Consider the following 18,952-nt stretch of genomic DNA (forward strand, 5'->3'; position numbering starts at 1 on the left):
ATGATTATATTTGTGGTTGTTAACTGATCAGTGGTTTAAGGACAGACCTCTTCACTTCCATAGAATCGTCTGTACCTAACATGGTAATGTAATGCCTTTTAAGTTTTTATGTCAATGTACATTTGATATGGTACTTGCACTCAAATATTTGCATAAGAAAGACAAATATTAGAATCAGAAAACTGTATTTATTGGATGGGAAACTGGGGGTGGTGTACCACAAGTGTTTAATTTGGAGTGTGCACGAGAGATGCAAATATTGGCATTCCAAACTTAATGTTGACAGTGGAGGTGATGTGTAGATAGATACATGGAAGATCATTCTTGACATAACTTCTGCCACAAATCAAAAAATTGATCTTAGAATGACGTATGGAGACACAGAGAACAGGAAAAACTCAAGGTTTTGTGATTCAGAATGGGACAACCAGAGATTTCGAGTACCAGAAACAAACAAGCCTGGAGACGCAGATTCAAATACCTGGTTAGACCTAGAAGACTATCTCCTGGACAAGCAGTTCATTGGTGTGCTCTATCCTATCTGCAAATGTGTATAGACCACATCACAAATATAAACGTGGGTGACTTTGTGACTAGTGTCAGGTATGGGGCAGCTGGTTTCAGACAAAAACATTAAGTGGGGATGTAAGAAATCTCTCAGTAAACAGGCAAAAAGACTGAACCCAGGCTCAAAATTCAAGGACAAGCAATAGTTGAAAAACCAAATACTGAATCCACAATCAGGGTCAAATAGCATCTATGGGTCTGAAACAGAATCAAACACAAGTGACCTTTGGAAAGGCTCAGGTAAAATCCTGGTATAATCTGGATCACAGCGAAAGAGCGGTATATATGGCAGAGTCAATGTATAGAGCACAGCTGAAGGTCATCATGCTAATTGATTTCAATTAAGGGGCTTTGTCAAAGACTGAGCTGAGATGCTGACATCTAGTGTCAGTAAGTACTTTGATCCTCTAAACCAGACAGTCTCCATTTGTTAGCATTAGAAAAACATAGATAGACTAAAAGGAATGTGTAATATCTAGAACTGTTATTGCTGATGTCGCTGATTTTATGGAATGATTGCCTGGGATGTGCTGTCAGTTCAATAACTCAAAGACAAACATACTTATTGCAAGTTGTTTTGGGTGAAAGTGTCTGATAAATAATAATGTATTCCTTTAGCTGAAACTTTGATCTAAAGTGACATAGGATGGATACCAGGAGGATTTGAACCTGTGACCTCCGGCTTTTCTGTCAGACACTGTACTACTGAGCTATGCCTATCCCAACCCAGTGAATACTTGTTGCAAAACGTATATACATCTTTTTGGGAGTATTTAGAATCAGAAATCAGAATCAGAATTTACCTGGTTTAATGAACCTGTAGAAGCATTTTATTATCCCATATTATTATATTAATATTGAACTTATTTATGTTCAATTCATATTGTTATGTTTCTGTTTTTTACATTTTGTTATTTAATACTTGTATTGTTCTGTGTAAACATGTGTGCCAATTCACATGACAATAAACTAAGTAATGAACCTAATGAACCTTGACCATACTGACTCAGCACATCTAAGAGGGTGGAGGGGGAGAGGTGAGAGGTTATGGTAGAGATCATTTAGATACATTATAGTTCACCAGGTTTTCCACTGACTCTCCAACTCTGGTGGTCTTGGTGTTACTTCAGTTTCTTCAGGAGACGTTCGACTCAGAGGGCACATCAGTAGTTAGCTGGCAGCCTAAGGACCAAGAGCTGGCCTACATCAGATTATGGATGTATTGGTCCCAAATAGTCATTATATTCACATGAAAACGTCCAATGAAGAGTGACCCAAGTCACCCAAGTGACAAGTACAGGCACAAGCAGGATTCCAGATCCTGCTTAAAAACAGGCACAGCTGACTAATTTAGGCAGTGCCCCACTACCCTGCCTAGTCAACGCAGGTTCATGGGAGAGACCAGTTAAGTTAGTTAGAGGCAAAAGGTCAATTGAGAGTTGCCAATTATTATGTGATTTATCATGCGGAGGGAACACCAAATTCGATATCTATTTGCACACACATGATTAAGTCACCACACCTCTCCGTGAAGTGGTCTTGGCTAATTGGCCATATATGGTCTGATACGGCTATAGTGTACTTACTAATATTCAATGCCAGTGTAAAGACAACCCATCTATAATGTACGTGGCAAACTTTACAGTATGTACAAAATAAGAACAATTTGACGATCCATTAAAAAAATGTTTTATTGTAAGCTTGCTGTAGCCTTCTGACACAGCAACCATGCCAGGACCCAATATTCCCTATGAGTGCATAGTGAAACTATGAGAGGTTTCAGGCCGCACCCTAGCCAATTATGCTAGGATGGAGTACTCACTTGCAAGGCACTTTTTAATCTCAAAGCAACAATGCTAAATGACTTGGCAGACAAAGGCAGTTGATTTTTATAACAATGAGTATTATTCATGGTGAACAGATGAGATAACATGACCAATGAACAAAACATAGGCACTTGACTTGACATGACAAAAGATGGAGTAAATAATTGCTCATTATATTGAAACACCCCAAAGAGCCAAGATTGTGAGTCAAAAGGATAAACAACTAAAACACTCCAAAACAGACCCATGTTACTAACCCAACTGCATGCTCCTATTTATTTTACGTCCTTACTTAGTTACTTATCTGATCATTTACTTTGATACTGGCAATGAGCTAGTTTTTTTTACCATTATGTGTGGAAAAAATATATTACTATTCATAACCAAATTAGAACCTAAATTTGAGTAAAATATACTCGTAACTAATTTAACTTTAATTATATTTTTGAGGCCCATCTTAAAACCTGACCACATCAATTTTCAAATTTTCCATCTCTGCCTCGGGAAAGAAAATACAAATTATGTATGATGATAACATGTTCCCCAAAATGATAGAAAATGATTCACCCGACAACATATAAACCATATGTCAACATATGTCCATTAGATAAATGACTGCAGTAATCAGTGATGTTCTCTCTCAATGTGCTGCACACAAAGGATCAGACCCTCTGACAGAGCAAGCTGCCACTGAAGTCTATACGTATAAATATGTTTTTTTAGTTTCTTTATAGAAGACCAGATAGTATAACTTGAAGTGCATCCCAGGATACACAGTACTCCAGCAGTGGAATGTTCCATCCTGATCTATGAAAAGAGAGAGGGGGGCTTTTGTGATGTAGCACATGAAGAAAGAAAGTGGTGCTAGTGGGGATCCATTTTCTGAGGCGGAAACACAGTGAGGCATGTAGTCTATGTTGGCAGACACACATGTTAAAGTGATTGTGAAGTACATGTTTGTGTACTCATGTGGTCTGTGTTGAAGTGGGCATACAGGTGTGTGTGGGCCGCTCGTAATGGCTTTGGATTTGAACTCCACACCTCGTCTGCGGCCACTCCTCCAAGTGTATAAAGACCTGCCTTAGTCTCCACTCCTTTCTCAAATCCCCTGAGAACCACCAGATGATCAGTCACAGGAGCGCCATGGGGACTTTAGGGCCCCTCGCATGGCTGTTAATATGGATGACTTTGTCAGGCAGCTTGTTGTCCTCCTACACAGGTAGGTCAAACCTCTGGGTCTTGATTGAGAGTGTGTGTGCGGTGGAGAGGTTGGAGTTCCTGACACGTTCTAGACCTAGACCGTGGCTCTGCTGTTTACCTTCTGGGACAACCGTAGTGCCTCATCAGGCAAAGTTCAGGCCTGCTTTTCAGTGCCTCTACCAAGGCGTAACATTTGTTTGATGAACGAAGGACCTGTTGGAGCACTACACACAGTTTTAGTTACTGGACAAAAGATTTCACAGCAATGTGTTGTGGAAGCTTGCTGTTTCTTATTCAGATGATCTCTATTGTTTTCAGAGGCCACAGTCAACATCCTTCCATCAATGTCAAGGACACCTGAGATTGCAGGTGAGCTGGTTTGCTGCATCCCCCAGGTTTACTAAGTGGGAGCTCAGAGTTCTGTGTCTCAGAATGTCTGTTGCATGTTTTACATTTCAAAGAAAAAGTAAAAAAAAAAAAAAGAAATACATATGAAATATATTTCTGGATTCTAAATTGTATTTTAGCGTGTATCTTTCAGACACTGGTTGACTTGTTGCCCTTCTTGTCCACAGGAGTGAGCCCAGTTCATAATGGACAAGTTTGCAGTACATGGGGCAACTACCACTTCAAGACATTTGATGGGGATATGTTCCAACTGCCCTCCACCTGCAACCATGTCCTGACCTCACTGTGTCATAGCAGTTATGAGGACTTTAACATCCAGATGAGGAGACAGGTGGTGAACAACATACCCACCATCAGCAAGATCACCATGAAGCTGGACGGCACCACAGTGGAGATCTCTAAGGACTCCATCCTGGTCAACGGCGTGGTGTAAGTCTGTTGGACAATCATTAAATGAAAACACAAATAAATAAATAAATAAATGGTAATTTCACAGCAGGACAATTCTACCCTGAAACATATTCCTAATGTTTTTGATGACTTGCTCTTCTTTCTCCAGGGTGCTCTTGCCTTTCAGCCAATCAGGCATCCTCATTGACAAAACTCCCACCGACATCAAGGTCAAAGCCAAGCTTGGACTGGTCGCTGTATGGAACGAGGATGATTCCCTCTTGGTAGGATAATGCTTAGTGTGATTTCCTTGCAGAAACATTGTTAGATTTACTTTAGAAAGACTCATATTTTGACTGTTTCAACTGACAAAATTTGACCACAACCCAATACCTGTAGAATGGTGGTTCTGTGTTGTAATTAGCATTGCATCTCCTTATGTGTTATATGTTTAGGTGGAGATTGATGCTAAATACAGAAACCAGACCTGCGGCTTGTGTGGGGACTTCAATGGGGTTCAACTTCAGAATGAGTTCTATAGCAATGGTAAGCTTTGGCAAAATCTTCTGCTCTCCCAATGTATGTGCCCTGAAATTAAATGGGAGAAATCTGAGTTAATGCTCTATATTACAAGCACTCGTCCTATGAGCTTCCAAAGTCAGATCAAAACGTTCCGGTTTTGTAAAAGACTAAAATTCCCTTCCAATTTTCCAAAGGTGTAAAGATTTCCCCCGAAGACTATGGAAACTTCTGGAAGATGGACGGACCAACTGAAAGCTGCACTGAGCCCTCTATTCCCTCCGTTGAGAGCTGCGGCAACCTGGTAACCTACATGTCATAAAACAAATATAATATTGAAATCTACATTAAATTTGACATATCAATAAACTCTGCAGAATAGGGCACCTTGAACACACTAATTTGTGACCTCTGTGTGTGCATGTGTGTGTGTGTGTGCAGACTTCAGTGTGTGAGCAGCTCCTTTCAGCCCCAGCCTTCAGCAGCTGTCTTGGTCTTCTGGATGTAGCATCGTTCACCAAAGCCTGCATGGCAGACTTGTGCCATTGTAACAACAGTGCCGAATCGTTCTGCCTGTGCAACACCATGTCAGAGTTTTCTCGCCAATGTGTCCATGCAGGAGGTACACCCACGCAGTGGAGGACCCCTCAATTCTGTCGTAAGTCAACCTTCTGTATTCTACGCACAGCTCACCCCTGTTCACTCACGACACACACACACACACATAGCCAAATACCCATACTGTCCTAACAGAAATATCGGCTTAGACAACCGCTATTTGTCTGTTTGACATCATTTTGAATATTGAGTTTTCATTTTCATTTTCACAGCAAAGTCATGTCCCAACAACATGGTGTACCAGGAATGTGGCAACCCCTGTCCTGACTCCTGTTCCAACCCCCAGACCAGCCACATGTGTGACAGCCACTGTACCGACGGCTGCTTCTGCCCTCCAGGTATACAGAGCTCTCTGATTTCCCAGGACTAACTCTGTCTACCTATGGACCTGATTATGACTTGTAATAAGTAGTTTTACGTGGCAAACTCCAGTTCAATGGTGCTTATTCAACTTGTGTACTCTTCAACCCCCTTTCACCAGGCACTGTGCTGGATGACATCAACAACAGAGGTTGTGTCCCTCTGACTGAGTGTTCCTGCAGATACAACAACAACATCTATGCCCCTGGACAGACCTACTCCAGCTCCTGCAAAAACTGGTATGATGTCACCCTGACTCATTCTTTAGCGCTCCTGGACACACATGGATAAAATACCGTTGTTACCTGACTTTTTATTCTCTCCATTTCGGTCATTATTTGGTCTATTCATTCAAGGAAAGTCAACACACAGCAAGAAGGACCATCTCTGAGGTCTTTGCTGGTCTCATAACACTGTGTTGTTCTATGTAGCATGTGTTCCTCTGTCTCATAACACTGTGTTGTTCTATGTAGCATGTGTTCCTCTGTCTCGTAACACTGTGTTGTTCTATGTAGCATGTGTTCCTCTGTCTCATAACACTGTGTTGTTCTATGTAGCATGTGTTCTGGTGGTCACTGGAGCTGCCAGCAGAAGGACTGTCCAGGGACGTGCTCTGTGGAGGGAGGGTCTCACATCAGCACCTTCGATGGGAAACTCTACACCTTCCATGGAGCCTGCTCTTACTTGCTGGCTATGGTACGCCACTCTTCACTACAGAGTTCAGGCTTCACTATCGAGGCAAATAATCACTCTATGTAGACTAATTTCTGCCTGAATGATAAACTGTTTGAGCCAGATTCTCAGTGGCCTATTCCAAGTTGCATAGTTGTCTTGTAATTTGATATGTTAAGAGTCTATTTGTGTCGCGTGTCTGTGTTTATGTCACTCGTGTTTTGTTCAAAGCATGGTTATCCTGTTCTGAAATATTGGATTTTGTATGTCGCAGGACTCTGATGGACAGCAGTTTGTTGTCCTTGGAGATCTGGAACAAAACGGTCTTTCTGAAAGTGAAACATCCTTGAAGGCTGTGACCCTGGCTCTCTCTGGAGGATCAACTGTAAGGACATTGACCCTAATATCCTGAAATGCAATGTTTGAATATTAACGAGAATATGAGTAGAATATCAATAAGGGTATTCATGTAATTCATCCTTCGTGTGCAGGTAATCTTCATACAACCTAGTGGGAAAGTCTTTGTCAACGGAATCTACTCTCAACTTCCCTTCTCTGCTGGTAAGCTTTGATAGGGGTGATATATTCATGCTGGCAATGATGTAGCTGTTGAGGATGATGTGGATGATGCTCTGCTCATCATGTGTATGTTGATGGTTGGGATGAAGATGATGTTGAAATCAAGCAAATGCTGTCCCACCCTCAGGTGGAGCCACCGTGCTCAGGGCCTCAACCTCCTTCCTGGTGGTACAGACCTCTGTAGGCCTGCTGCTGGAGGTACAGTTGCAGCCCATAATGCAGGTATACATCACTGCACCCCCGAGCCTGCACAACAAGACCTCAGGTAGGTCCTTAGTGTTTTTCTACTAGATCTGAGGTAGAGGGTCTGTGTGTCTGTGGAGGTTTGGGTGTGAAATCTGTCCTTTCTTTGGTAGGTCTCTGTGGAAACTTCAACAACAACCAAGCAGATGACTTCCTAACTGCAAGCGGGTTGAGAGAGGGCACTGCTGTGGGCTTTGCCAACACCTGGAAGACCCGCGCGAGTTGCCCGGATGTCAAGAGCAGTTTTGAATCTCCCTGCAGCCTCAGCTTTGAAAACGGTAATCAGTCTGGACAATATCCGTCCTTTTGGATAAACTACGGATTTAGAAGGTCTAGGCGCATTCCGAACATTGCTTGAAAGACAGGAGAGATATGGAAGAACAAATAGACGTTATAGATAATAAAGCAGAAAATTAAAAATCTGAAGTTTGTTTATGGCAAAATAACAAATAACAAAAACAACAAAGTTAATTTATTAGGGTACCAGGAGTATTCATGATAATGAGAGTCAAAACAAGTAAAACGAACACTCCTTGTCATAAATCAACACTTTAGATGGTTAGATTGGTGTAACAATAGCAACATCTCAACAACAGTGTAACAAAAATGACAACTCTTACTAGAATAATTTGTGCTGTCTTTCATAGTTCTTCAATGATCTATACTGTCGAAGTTAGCAACAAGAGCAATTTACCAGTAACAGAATTGAACAGAATGTGTGTGAAACTATGTTTGTGATTTTGTCTTTTCAGAAAAGTATGCCCAGCATTGGTGCTCCATGCTATCGGACCCTGAGGGTGTGTTTGCTGCCTGTCACTCAGAGATCAGCCCAGACTCCTACAAATCTGTGAGTCCCTCCTTCGCGCTCTCAGATGTCTAACTAGATTAGCATAGCTAGCTATCACAGCATGGCTAACAATAGTCTAAAGAACAGCCAAACAGCAGTAAACACAGACTACTTTACTACAGCTAATTCAGCTTGTCATTTTACAAGTATAGCAACTAAGAAAGCTAGCATAACATTAATGTTATTATATAGCCTAACCGCATAAAAGTATTGATAATCAAATGTTTGCACCATCCACATTAAAGGAATTAATCACGTTTTCTGTTCTCCGCGTAGAACTGCATGTATGACAGCTGTAACTGTGAGAAGAGTGAGGACTGCATGTGTGCTGCTGTCTCTTCCTACGTCCACGCCTGTGCTGCTGCAGGGATCATGCTCAACAACTGGGGAAACACCATCTGCAGTGAGTTACACACACCTATTTACAACATCCCCGAAACACCTGTGCAACAGGCCAACAACATACAGTACCTAAAACAATTCATTCTGCAACTCAAACGTCCTTCCTTAAATATTTGTAAGTAGACCTTCAGATTTCAGGCTGTCACACTTACACAATGCCATTTCCCTCCACAGCCAAGTACACCAGCTCCTGCCCCAGTACTATGGTCTATGACTACAGCATCACTAGTAGCAGCCGGACCTGCCACTGCTACAGCAACTCTGACCCCACCTGCTCCATCACCTTCACGTCCGTGGCCGGGTGTGTCTGTGCTGAGGGAACCTACCTGGATGATACTGGCAAGTGCGTAGCCCCATCCAGCTGCCCCTGCTACTACAAGGGCTCAGTGGTGCCACCCAGCCAGGTCATCAGCAAGGATGGAGCCATGTGGTGAGAGACCCACACACCCACATGCGAGTGCATAGCCGTCAGAGATGCTTATTGTGCGGTGAGAGATCCTCATGATATTTGTTTGACATTTCAGCACCTGCAAAGAGGGAAAACTCAACTGTATTGGAGAGTCTGACAATGTTCCATGTGAGTTTTTTGTGTTGTATTTACAGTACAACCACTCTGTATTGACATAAGACTTTCTTACACACTGCCACTTTGAAAAACAATGCTGTCTGAGTGTTATAATAATCTCTTATTCTACATTTGAAAGTACATGATTTTGTCAGAGAGACAACTATTGCAATCACATAAAATGATCTTGATATTCCCAGCATGCCAAGCACCCATGGTTTATTTCAACTGCTCGAGCGCGGCCCCCGGTACGAAAGGCTCAGAGTGTCAAAAGAGTTGCAACACCCAAGACATGACCTGTGTGAGTAACACACCCTGCAGTGTTCATATGGAAAACCATACGTCATACACAATACATTCACTACACATGAAAATCTCTTCCAAACAAGATTCAGCAAAGCTTAACATTTCTATGAGGTATAGTTTAATTACAGTTCACGAATAAGAATGTCCAGAATGGAGGTGATTGAGTGGTGACCCAACAGCATTACCAGTGTTCCAGCTCACAGTGAAGCATTATAGAGTCTTATGAATACTGGCAAGAAGGACTTCTAAAAGCTCTTCTTATGACACCGGGCTGTCCCTTATCCTCAAGTTCCTCTGCAAACATATTTGGTTTGTAAATTCTGATTATCACCTGTGATGCCCTATTCCAGGTGAGTGCAGAGTGCATCTCTGGCTGTGTGTGTCCATCTGGTCTGCTGTCTGATGGGAAAGGGGGCTGCATCAAGCCTGATCTTTGCCCCTGTTTCCACAATGGAGTTCCCTATCAATCAGGAAACAGCATCACAGTGGACTGCAATACCTGGTGAGCCTATGTCTTTGCTTATCTTCTGTCAGTGTAATATATGTCTGTCTGAATCTACAGTAACCAACCTGTCTCCCTAAATCTTTGTAACACATCTGCAGGTATGAATTTTTAGAATCAAATGAGTCGGTCTGAATCAAACTAAGCTCTCTGTCGGGATCCAGCCTTCTTGTTTGTCCGAACATAATGTGTTTAGTATGTAAAAAACACTGTATATCTGCCTAAACCTATCTATTGTAAACACATGCTTATCTGTTTATAACCAAACTATGTTCAGGAATTCAACACCTCTATGAGAAGACTTTCATCTCTGTACTGAATGTCTGTGTCTAACTCAAAGTCAACCTGTTTACCTCCTCTAGCACATGTAAAGACAGGAAATGGGAGTGTACCGACAACCTGTGCCATGGCACGTGCTCTGTCTATGGAGAAGGACACTACATCACCTTTGATGGGAGACGATACACTTTTGATGGGAGCTGCGAATACACCCTTGCCGAGGTAAGCTCACCAAGAATCCCATTGCATTACTAACTGAGCCCGAAAAACAACAATAACCTGATGATTCATGTGATGGGTGTTGTGTGTGTCCTGAGCAGGACTTTTGTAGCAGCAAGCACAACCAGAGCAGCTTCAGAGTCATCACTGAGAACGTGCCCTGTGGAACCACAGGCACCACTTGCTCCAAGGCCATAAAGCTGTTCCTTGGGGTTCGTAGATTCAGCCTGTCAGTTTTGGTTTCACCGATCTGGGAATACAAATCGGAAAGCTTTTCCTGATCAGTCGCGTGCTCTCTCCTACAGGACACCGAACTGATTTTGACAGAAGGAAACTATCAGGTGGTCCAGAGAGGACCTGGGGAGGTTGTGCCCTACCAGATCTACACCATGGGGATCTACCTGGTTATAGAGGCCAACAACGGCCTCATCCTCATGTGGGACAAGAAGACAAGCATGTTCATCAAGCTCAGTCCACAGTTCAAGGTGAGTTTAGACATGAAGCTCAGCTTCCAGCATTGAGCAATTACCTCCTTTATGACTTCTGTGCAAGGGGCGTAAGCAACATCATCCTTGATGCTATGTTTTATTGGACACTATTAGGATGGGAATGAGGTTGCACATTCAGTATATTTCTGTCTGTTTGTCTGTCTGCCTGCCTGCCTGCCTGCCTGTCTGTCTATCTGTCTGTCTGAGATATGTATCTGTTAGTCATGTACTATCTTGTCTGCTTACCTGTTGGTCTGATTTTGCCATGATTTCTTTCCAGGGAAAAGTATGTGGCCTATGTGGTAACTATGATGGAAACGCCAAGAATGACTTCACCACTAGAAGCCAGGCTGGTGTTGTCAATGCTTTGGATTTTGGCAACAGCTGGAGAGTGTCTGCCAGTTGCCCTGAGGCCAAGGTCCAGCGGAGCCCCTGCACGGCCAACCCCTACAGGAAGTCCTGGTCCCAGAAACAGTGCAGCATCATTCAGAGTGAAGTGTTCTCTGCCTGCCATTCTAATGTAAGTTTGCTCAATACATTACTGTCAGTCAGTAGGCAAAGGCTCCCCATTCATTTTCATTAGTAAATGAACATTTTGAATGTAAGTTAAATACCCCAAAACAAGAATCAGGCCTTTTATATTGTGTCGTTAATTGAATGTACAAACATTTTATGGCTTACCTGTCATTATGTAGGTTGACCCCACACCTTTCTACGATGCCTGCGTCCGAGACTCGTGTGCTTGTGACAGCGGAGGAGACTGTGAATGTTTCTGTACCGCTGTGGCTGCTTATGCCGAGGCCTGCAACGAAGCTGGAGCGTGTGTGTCCTGGAGAACCCCACAGATATGCCGTACGTCTTCAAACATGCCTGACTCAAATTGTCAGGGTGCAATGAAGCCTGTGGAAAGAGACAGGTGAGAATACAGAACTAATGGAGTGCATGTGTTCATTATTCACAGCTCTGTTCTGTGATTACTACAACCCCCCTGGTGAATGTGAGTGGCACTATAAGCCATGTGGATCCCCCTGCATGAAGACCTGCAGGAACCCCTCTGGGACATGCTCCACTCAGATTCCTCCTCTAGAAGGTACAGAGCGGGCACATGAATGCAGACCCTACCTCTAGCTACGGTACTCTTCCCCTGACCTCTAAATCCAAGCAAAGTACCATTACTTATGTGCTTTTATTTTATTTTAGGTTGCTACCCCAAATGTCCGCCAACTCTACCCTACTTTGATGAAGACACCATGAAGTGTGTGAAGCAGAAAGACTGTGGCTGCTATAAGGATGGGAAACACTACAACAGTGGAGACAAAGTCCCAACAACAGATAACTGTTTTACATGGTATGTTTTACCTATCCATTCAGTAGTCCCACTGTAGCTGGAAGCTAATATTAGAATGAAAGTATACTGCGTTCTGTTGTCAATAATAACTGAGCAAAGTTTTGTATTTTTGTGAAGCTCTTGTGATGGTGCTTCATTGACGACTGTCTGCAAATATGATGTCCAAGGTATGGATGCATTTGCTAAAAATTGAATGGTATGTAGTTGACATCTATAAATGTCTGTTGCATTGCAATTCTAAACAATATCCCATACCCATTAGCTTGCACATGTGTGTACAATGGGAACAAATATCCGTTTGGACACACCATCTACAACACTACGGATGGACATGGCCACTGCATCATAGCAGTTTGTGGAGAGAATGGTTTAATCAACAGGACCATCAATTGCCCAACCACGCCTTCTCCCACGACTGTATCTACCCCCACTGTCACTCCAACAAGTGTTTTCACTTTCTCAACAGGTAGGTGAAGGAGTAGTATGTATAATGTCCAAATAACACGAATATTGTTATTATCAGTCTACATTGTAAGCTTTATATTTATGAACACACTCTTGTTTTTTTATCCACAGCATCAATGACAACAACAACTTCACCCCAGACCACAGTACAAACTGAGACACCTACTTCTTTTACGACGTGTGGACATCCCTGTGTGTGGTCAGTTTGGTATGACACCACATTCCCCACACTGGGAACTCCAGGAGGAGACTCTGAAACATACAAGAACCTCAGAGCAGAAGGATACAAAATCTGTGATCAACCGAGCCAGATTCAGTGCAGAGCTGAGAAGTTTCCAAACGTCAGCATTGAGCACATTGGGCAGGTGGTGCAGTGTGATATTGCTAAAGGTCTGACCTGTAGAAACGAGGACCAGTCAGGACCTCTCCCTCTCTGCTTCAACTACCAAGTGCGTGTCCTCTGTTGTGATGAGGACCTCTGTACATCCAAACCTCCGCCGACTCTGCCAACATCACATGTGACAACAACTACAACATCAACAACTATCTCAACCACAAAACAACCAAAACCCTGCCAGGTATGCGATTGGTCTGGCTGGCTCAATGTGGAATACCCACAATATGGTCCAGAAGGAGGTGATAATGAATCAATAAAACGTCTCAGAGAAGCTGGAAAACATGTATGTGAGAAGCCAGAGGCGATCAAGTGTCAAGCAGCGCGATACCCAGGGGTTCCAATAAGTGAACTGCACCAGAATATAGAATGTAACACTGAAGTTGGATTAATTTGCAAGAATGTAGATCAAGGTATCCCTCCAATATGTCTTGACTATGAGGTAAATTTGAAATGCTGCAAGACAGTGGAGTGTTCAACTACATCTCCCCCTTCAACACCATCAACAACAACATCAACCACAACTCCATCCACAACCAATCCGACAAGTAAAACTTCTCCTACAACTACAACTCCTCCAATGACTACACCTCCCCCTACAAGTACTACACCCACAACGACAACATCACCTACAACACAATCGACAACCACTCCAGCAACCCCAGTTACAACTACACCATGCTCTGGCACGACCACTTGTCAATGGTCAGACTGGATCAACCTCGGCCAGCCTACTCCTGGCTCTGAGGGGGGAGATAATGAGTCCATAAAGAAGATCATTGGTGCTGGTTATCAGATCTGCTCCTCGCCAAAGGCTGTTGAATGTAGAGCAAAACAGTATCCGGGTCTTACGATCTCTCAGCTTGGACAAGATGTGACCTGCAGCCCAACTGTTGGACTCATTTGTCAAAACAATATGCAAGGACTTCTGCAAGAGTGCTTCGACTATGAGATCCGAGTCCAGTGTTGTGATTGTGGACCTACACCTACCCCCACCACAGTTACCACCACAATCAAGCCTATAACACCAACTCCCACTACAACTACAACACCCCCTACAACTACAACAACTCCCCCTACAAGTACTACACCCACAACGACAACATCACCTACAACTCAATCCACAACCACTCCAGCAACCCCAGTTACAACAACACCATGCTCTGGCACGACCACTTGTCAATGGTCAGACTGGATCAACCTCGGCCAGCCTACTCCTGGCTCTGAGGGGGGAGATAATGAGTCCATAAAGAAGATCATTGGTGCTGGTTATCACATCTGCTCCTCGCCAAAGGCCGTTGAATGTAGAGCAAAACAGTATCCGGGTCTTACAATCTCTCAGCTTGGACAAGATGTGACCTGCAGCCCAACTGTTGGACTCATTTGTCAAAACAATATGCAAGGACTTTTGCAAGAGTGCTTCGACTATGAGATCCGAGTCCAGTGTTGTGATTGTGGACCTACACCTACCCCAACCACAGTTACCACCACAACCAAGCCTACAACACCAACTCCCACTACAACTACAACACCCCCTACAACTACAACAACTCCCCCTACAAGTACAAGGACAACTACTCCTACAAGTACTACACCCACAACCACTACATCACCTACAACTCAATCCACAACCACTCCAGCAACCCCAGTTACAACAACACCATGCTCTGGCACGACCACTTGTCAATGGTCAGACTGGATCAACCTCGGCCAGCCTACTCCTGGCTCTGAGGGGGGAGATAATGAGTCCATAAAGAAGATCATTGGTGCTGGTTATCACATCTGCACCTCGCCAAAGGCCGTTGAATGTAGAGCAAAACAGTATCCGGGTCTTACAATCTCTCAGCTTGGACAAGATGTGACCTGCAGCCCAACTGTTGGACTCATTTGTCAAAACAATATGCAAGGACTTCTGCAAGAGTGCTTCGACTATGAGATCCGAGTCCAGTGCTGTGATTGTGGACCTACACCTACCCCAACCACAGTTACCACCACAACCAAGCCTACAACACCAACTCCCACTACAACTACAACACCACCCACAACTACAACAAGTCCCCCTACAAGTACAAGGACAACTACTCCTACAAGTACTACACCCACAACCACAACATCACCTACAACTCAATCCACAACCACTCCAGCAACCCCAGTTACAACAACACCATGCTCTGGCACGACCACTTGTCAATGGTCAGACTGGATCAACCTCGGCCAGCCTACTCCTGGCTCTGAGGGGGGAGATAATGAGTCCATAAAGAAGATCATTGGTGCTGGTTATCACATCTGCTCCTCGCCAAAGGCCGTTGAATGTAGAGCAAAACAGTATCCGGGTCTTACGATCTCTCAGCTTGGACAAGATGTGACCTGCAGCCCAACTGTTGGACTCATTTGTCAAAACAATATGCAAGGACTTCTGCAAGAGTGCTTCGACTATGAGATCCGAGTCCAGTGCTGTGATTGTGGACCTACACCTACCCCAACCACGGTTACCACCACAACCAAGCCTACAACACCAACTCCCACTACAACTACAACACCCCCTACAACTACAACAACTCCCCCTACAAGTACTACACCCACAACGACAACATCACCTACAACTCAATCCACAACCACTCCAGCAACCCCAGTTACAACAACACCATGCTCTGGCACATCCACTTGTCAATGGTCAGACTGGATCAACCTCGGCCAGCCTACTCCTGGCTCTGAGGGGGGAGATAATGAGTCCATAAAGAAGATCATTGGTGCTGGTTATCACATCTGCTCCTCGCCAAAGGCCGTTGAATGTAGAGCAAAACAGTATCCGGGTCTTACAATCTCTCAGCTTGGACAAGATGTGACCTGCAGCCCAACTGTTGGACTCATTTGTCAAAACAATATGCAAGGACTTCTGCAAGAGTGCTTCGACTATGAGATCCGAGTCCAGTGTTGTGATTGTGGACCTACACCTACCCCAACCACAGTTACCACCACAACCAAGCCTACAACACCAACTCCCACTACAACTACAACACCCCCTACAACTACAACAAGTCCCCCTACAAGTACAAGGACAACTACTCCTACAAGTACTACACCCACAACGACAACATCACCTACAACTCAATCCACAACCACTCCAGCAACCCCAGTTACAACAACACCATGCTCTGGCACGACCACTTGTCAATGGTCAGACTGGATCAACCTCGGCCAGCCTACTCCTGGCTCTGAGGGGGGAGATAATGAGTCCATAAAGAAGATCATTGGTGCTGGTTATCACATCTGCTCCTCGCCAAAGGCCGTTGAATGTAGAGCAAAACAGTATCCGGGTCTTACGATCTCTCAGCTTGGACAAGATGTGACCTGCAGCCCAACTGTTGGACTCATTTGTCAAAACAATATGCAAGGACTTCTGCAAGAGTGCTTCGACTATGAGATCCGAGTCCAGTGTTGTGATTGTGGACCTACACCTACCCCAACCACAGTTACCACCACAACCAAGCCTACAACACCAACTCCCACTACAACTACAACACCCCCTACAACTACAACAACTCCCCCTACAAGTACGACAACTACTCCTACAAGTACTACACCCACAACCACAACATCACCTACAACTCAATCCACAACCACTCCAGCAACTCCAGTTACAACAACACCATGCTCTGGCACGACCACTTGTCAATGGTCAGACTGGATCAACCTCGGCCAGCCTACTCCTGGCTCTGAGGGGGGAGATAATGAGTCCATAAAGAAGATCATTGGTGCTGGTTATCACATCTGCTCCTCGCCAAAGGCCGTTGAATGTAGAGCAAAACAGTATCCGAGTCTTACAATCTCTCAGCTTGGACAAGATGTGACCTGCAGCCCAACTGTTGGACTCATTTGTCAAAACAATATGCAAGGACTTCTGCAAGAGTGCTTCGACTATGAGATCCGAGTCCAGTGCTGTGATTGTGGACCTACACCTACCCCAACCACGGTTACCACCACAACCAAGCCTACAACACCAACTCCCACTACAACTACAACACCCCCTACAACTACAACAACTCCCCCTACAAGTACTACACCCACAACGACAACATCACCTACAACTCAATCCACAACCACTCCAGCAACCCCAGTTACAACAACACCATGCTCTGGCACATCCACTTGTCAATGGTCAGACTGGATCAACCTCGGCCAGCCTACTCCTGGCTCTGAGGGGGGAGATAATGAGTCCATAAAGAAGATCATTGGTGCTGGTTATCACATCTGCTCCTCGCCAAAGGCCGTTGAATGTAGAGCAAAACAGTATCCGGGTCTTACGATCTCTCAGCTTGGACAAGATGTGACCTGCAGCCCAACTGTTGGACTCATTTGTCAAAACAATATGCAAGGACTTCTGCAAGAGTGCTTCGACTATGAGATCCGAGTCCAGTGTTGTGATTGTGGACCTACACCTACCCCAACCACAGTTACCACCACAACCAAGCCTACAACACCAACTCCCACTACAACTACAACACCCCCTACAACTACAACAAGTCCCCCTACAAGTACAAGGACAACTACTCCTACAAGTACTACACCCACAACCACAACATCACCTACAACTCAATCCACAACCACTCCAGCAACCCCAGTTACAACAACACCATGCTCTGGCACGACCACTTGTCAATGGTCAGACTGGATCAACCTCGGCCAGCCTACTCCTGGCTCTGAGGGGGGAGATAATGAGTCCATAAAGAAGATCATTGGTGCTGGTTATCACATCTGCTCCTCGCCAAAGGCCGTTGAATGTAGAGCAAAACAGTATCCGGGTCTTACAATCTCTCAGCTTGGACAAGATGTGACCTGCAGCCCAACTGTTGGACTCATTTGTCAAAACAATATGCAAGGACTTCTGCAAGAGTGCTTCGACTATGAGATCCGAGTCCAGTGTTGTGATTGTGGACCTACACCTACCCCAACCACAGTTACCACCACAACCAAGCCTACAACACCAACTCCCACTACAACTACAACACCACCTACAACTACAACAAGTCCCCCTACAAGTACAAGGACAACTACTCCTACAAGTACTACACCTACAACGACAACATCACCTACAACTCAATCCACAACCACTCCAGCAACCCCAGTTACAACAACACCATGCTCTGGCACGACCACTTGTCAATGGTCAGACTGGATCAACCTCGGCCAGCCTACTCCTGGCTCTGAGGGGGGAGATAATGAGTCCATAAAGAAGATCATTGGTGCTGGTTATCACATCTGCACCTCGCCAAAGGCCGTTGAATGTAGAGCAAAACAGTATCCGGGTCTTACAATCTCTCAGCTTGGACAAGATGTGACCTGCAGCCCAACTGTTGGACTCATTTGTCAAAACAATATGCAAGGACTTCTGCAAGAGTGCTTCGACTATGAAATCCGAGTCCAGTGTTGTGATTGTGGACCTACACCTACCCCAACCACAGTTACCACCACAACCAAGCCTAAAACACCAACTCCCACTACAACTACAACACCCCCTACAACTACAACAACTCCCCCTACAAGTACAAGGACAACTACTCCTACAAGTACTACACCCACAACCACTACATCACCTACAACTCAATCCACAACCACTCCAGCAACCCCAGTTACAACAACACCATGCTCTGGCACGACCACTTGTCAATGGTCAGACTGGATCAACCTCGGCCAGCCTACTCCTGGCTCTGAGGGGGGAGATAATGAGTCCATAAAGAAGATCATTGGTGCTGGT

General features: G+C 44.5%; 1 protein-coding gene across 1 annotated transcript; it reads left to right on the top strand.

The window, feature by feature from the left end:
* Positions 1–759: 759 nt before the first annotated feature.
* Positions 760–18,909, top strand: LOC146247195 (mucin-2-like). Its single transcript, XM_084682843.1, has 40 exons — positions 760–807; positions 4,135–4,430; positions 4,561–4,675; positions 4,847–4,937; positions 5,108–5,214; positions 5,352–5,568; positions 5,741–5,866; positions 6,010–6,127; positions 6,446–6,584; positions 6,835–6,945; positions 7,052–7,121; positions 7,267–7,404; positions 7,496–7,660; positions 8,135–8,229; positions 8,506–8,632; positions 8,806–9,061; positions 9,156–9,208; positions 9,397–9,497; positions 9,853–10,004; positions 10,367–10,505; positions 10,604–10,714; positions 10,808–10,987; positions 11,271–11,510; positions 11,686–11,842; positions 11,952–12,080; positions 12,191–12,338; positions 12,915–12,949; positions 13,008–13,193; positions 13,277–13,381; positions 13,640–13,745; positions 14,199–14,363; positions 14,679–14,867; positions 15,183–15,349; positions 15,704–15,851; positions 16,167–16,355; positions 16,671–16,834; positions 17,189–17,336; positions 17,652–17,840; positions 18,156–18,363; positions 18,742–18,909. The coding sequence occupies exons 1-40, from the start codon at positions 760–762 to the stop codon at positions 18,907–18,909; spliced, it is 5,796 nt and encodes a 1,931-aa protein (XP_084538969.1).
* Positions 18,910–18,952: the final 43 nt, after the last annotated feature.

The sequence above is a fragment of the Hypomesus nipponensis genome, chromosome 19, assembly GCF_054491055.1.
Source record: "Hypomesus nipponensis isolate SF chromosome 19, ASM5449105v1, whole genome shotgun sequence".
Taxonomy (NCBI): domain Eukaryota; kingdom Metazoa; phylum Chordata; class Actinopteri; order Osmeriformes; family Osmeridae; genus Hypomesus; species Hypomesus nipponensis.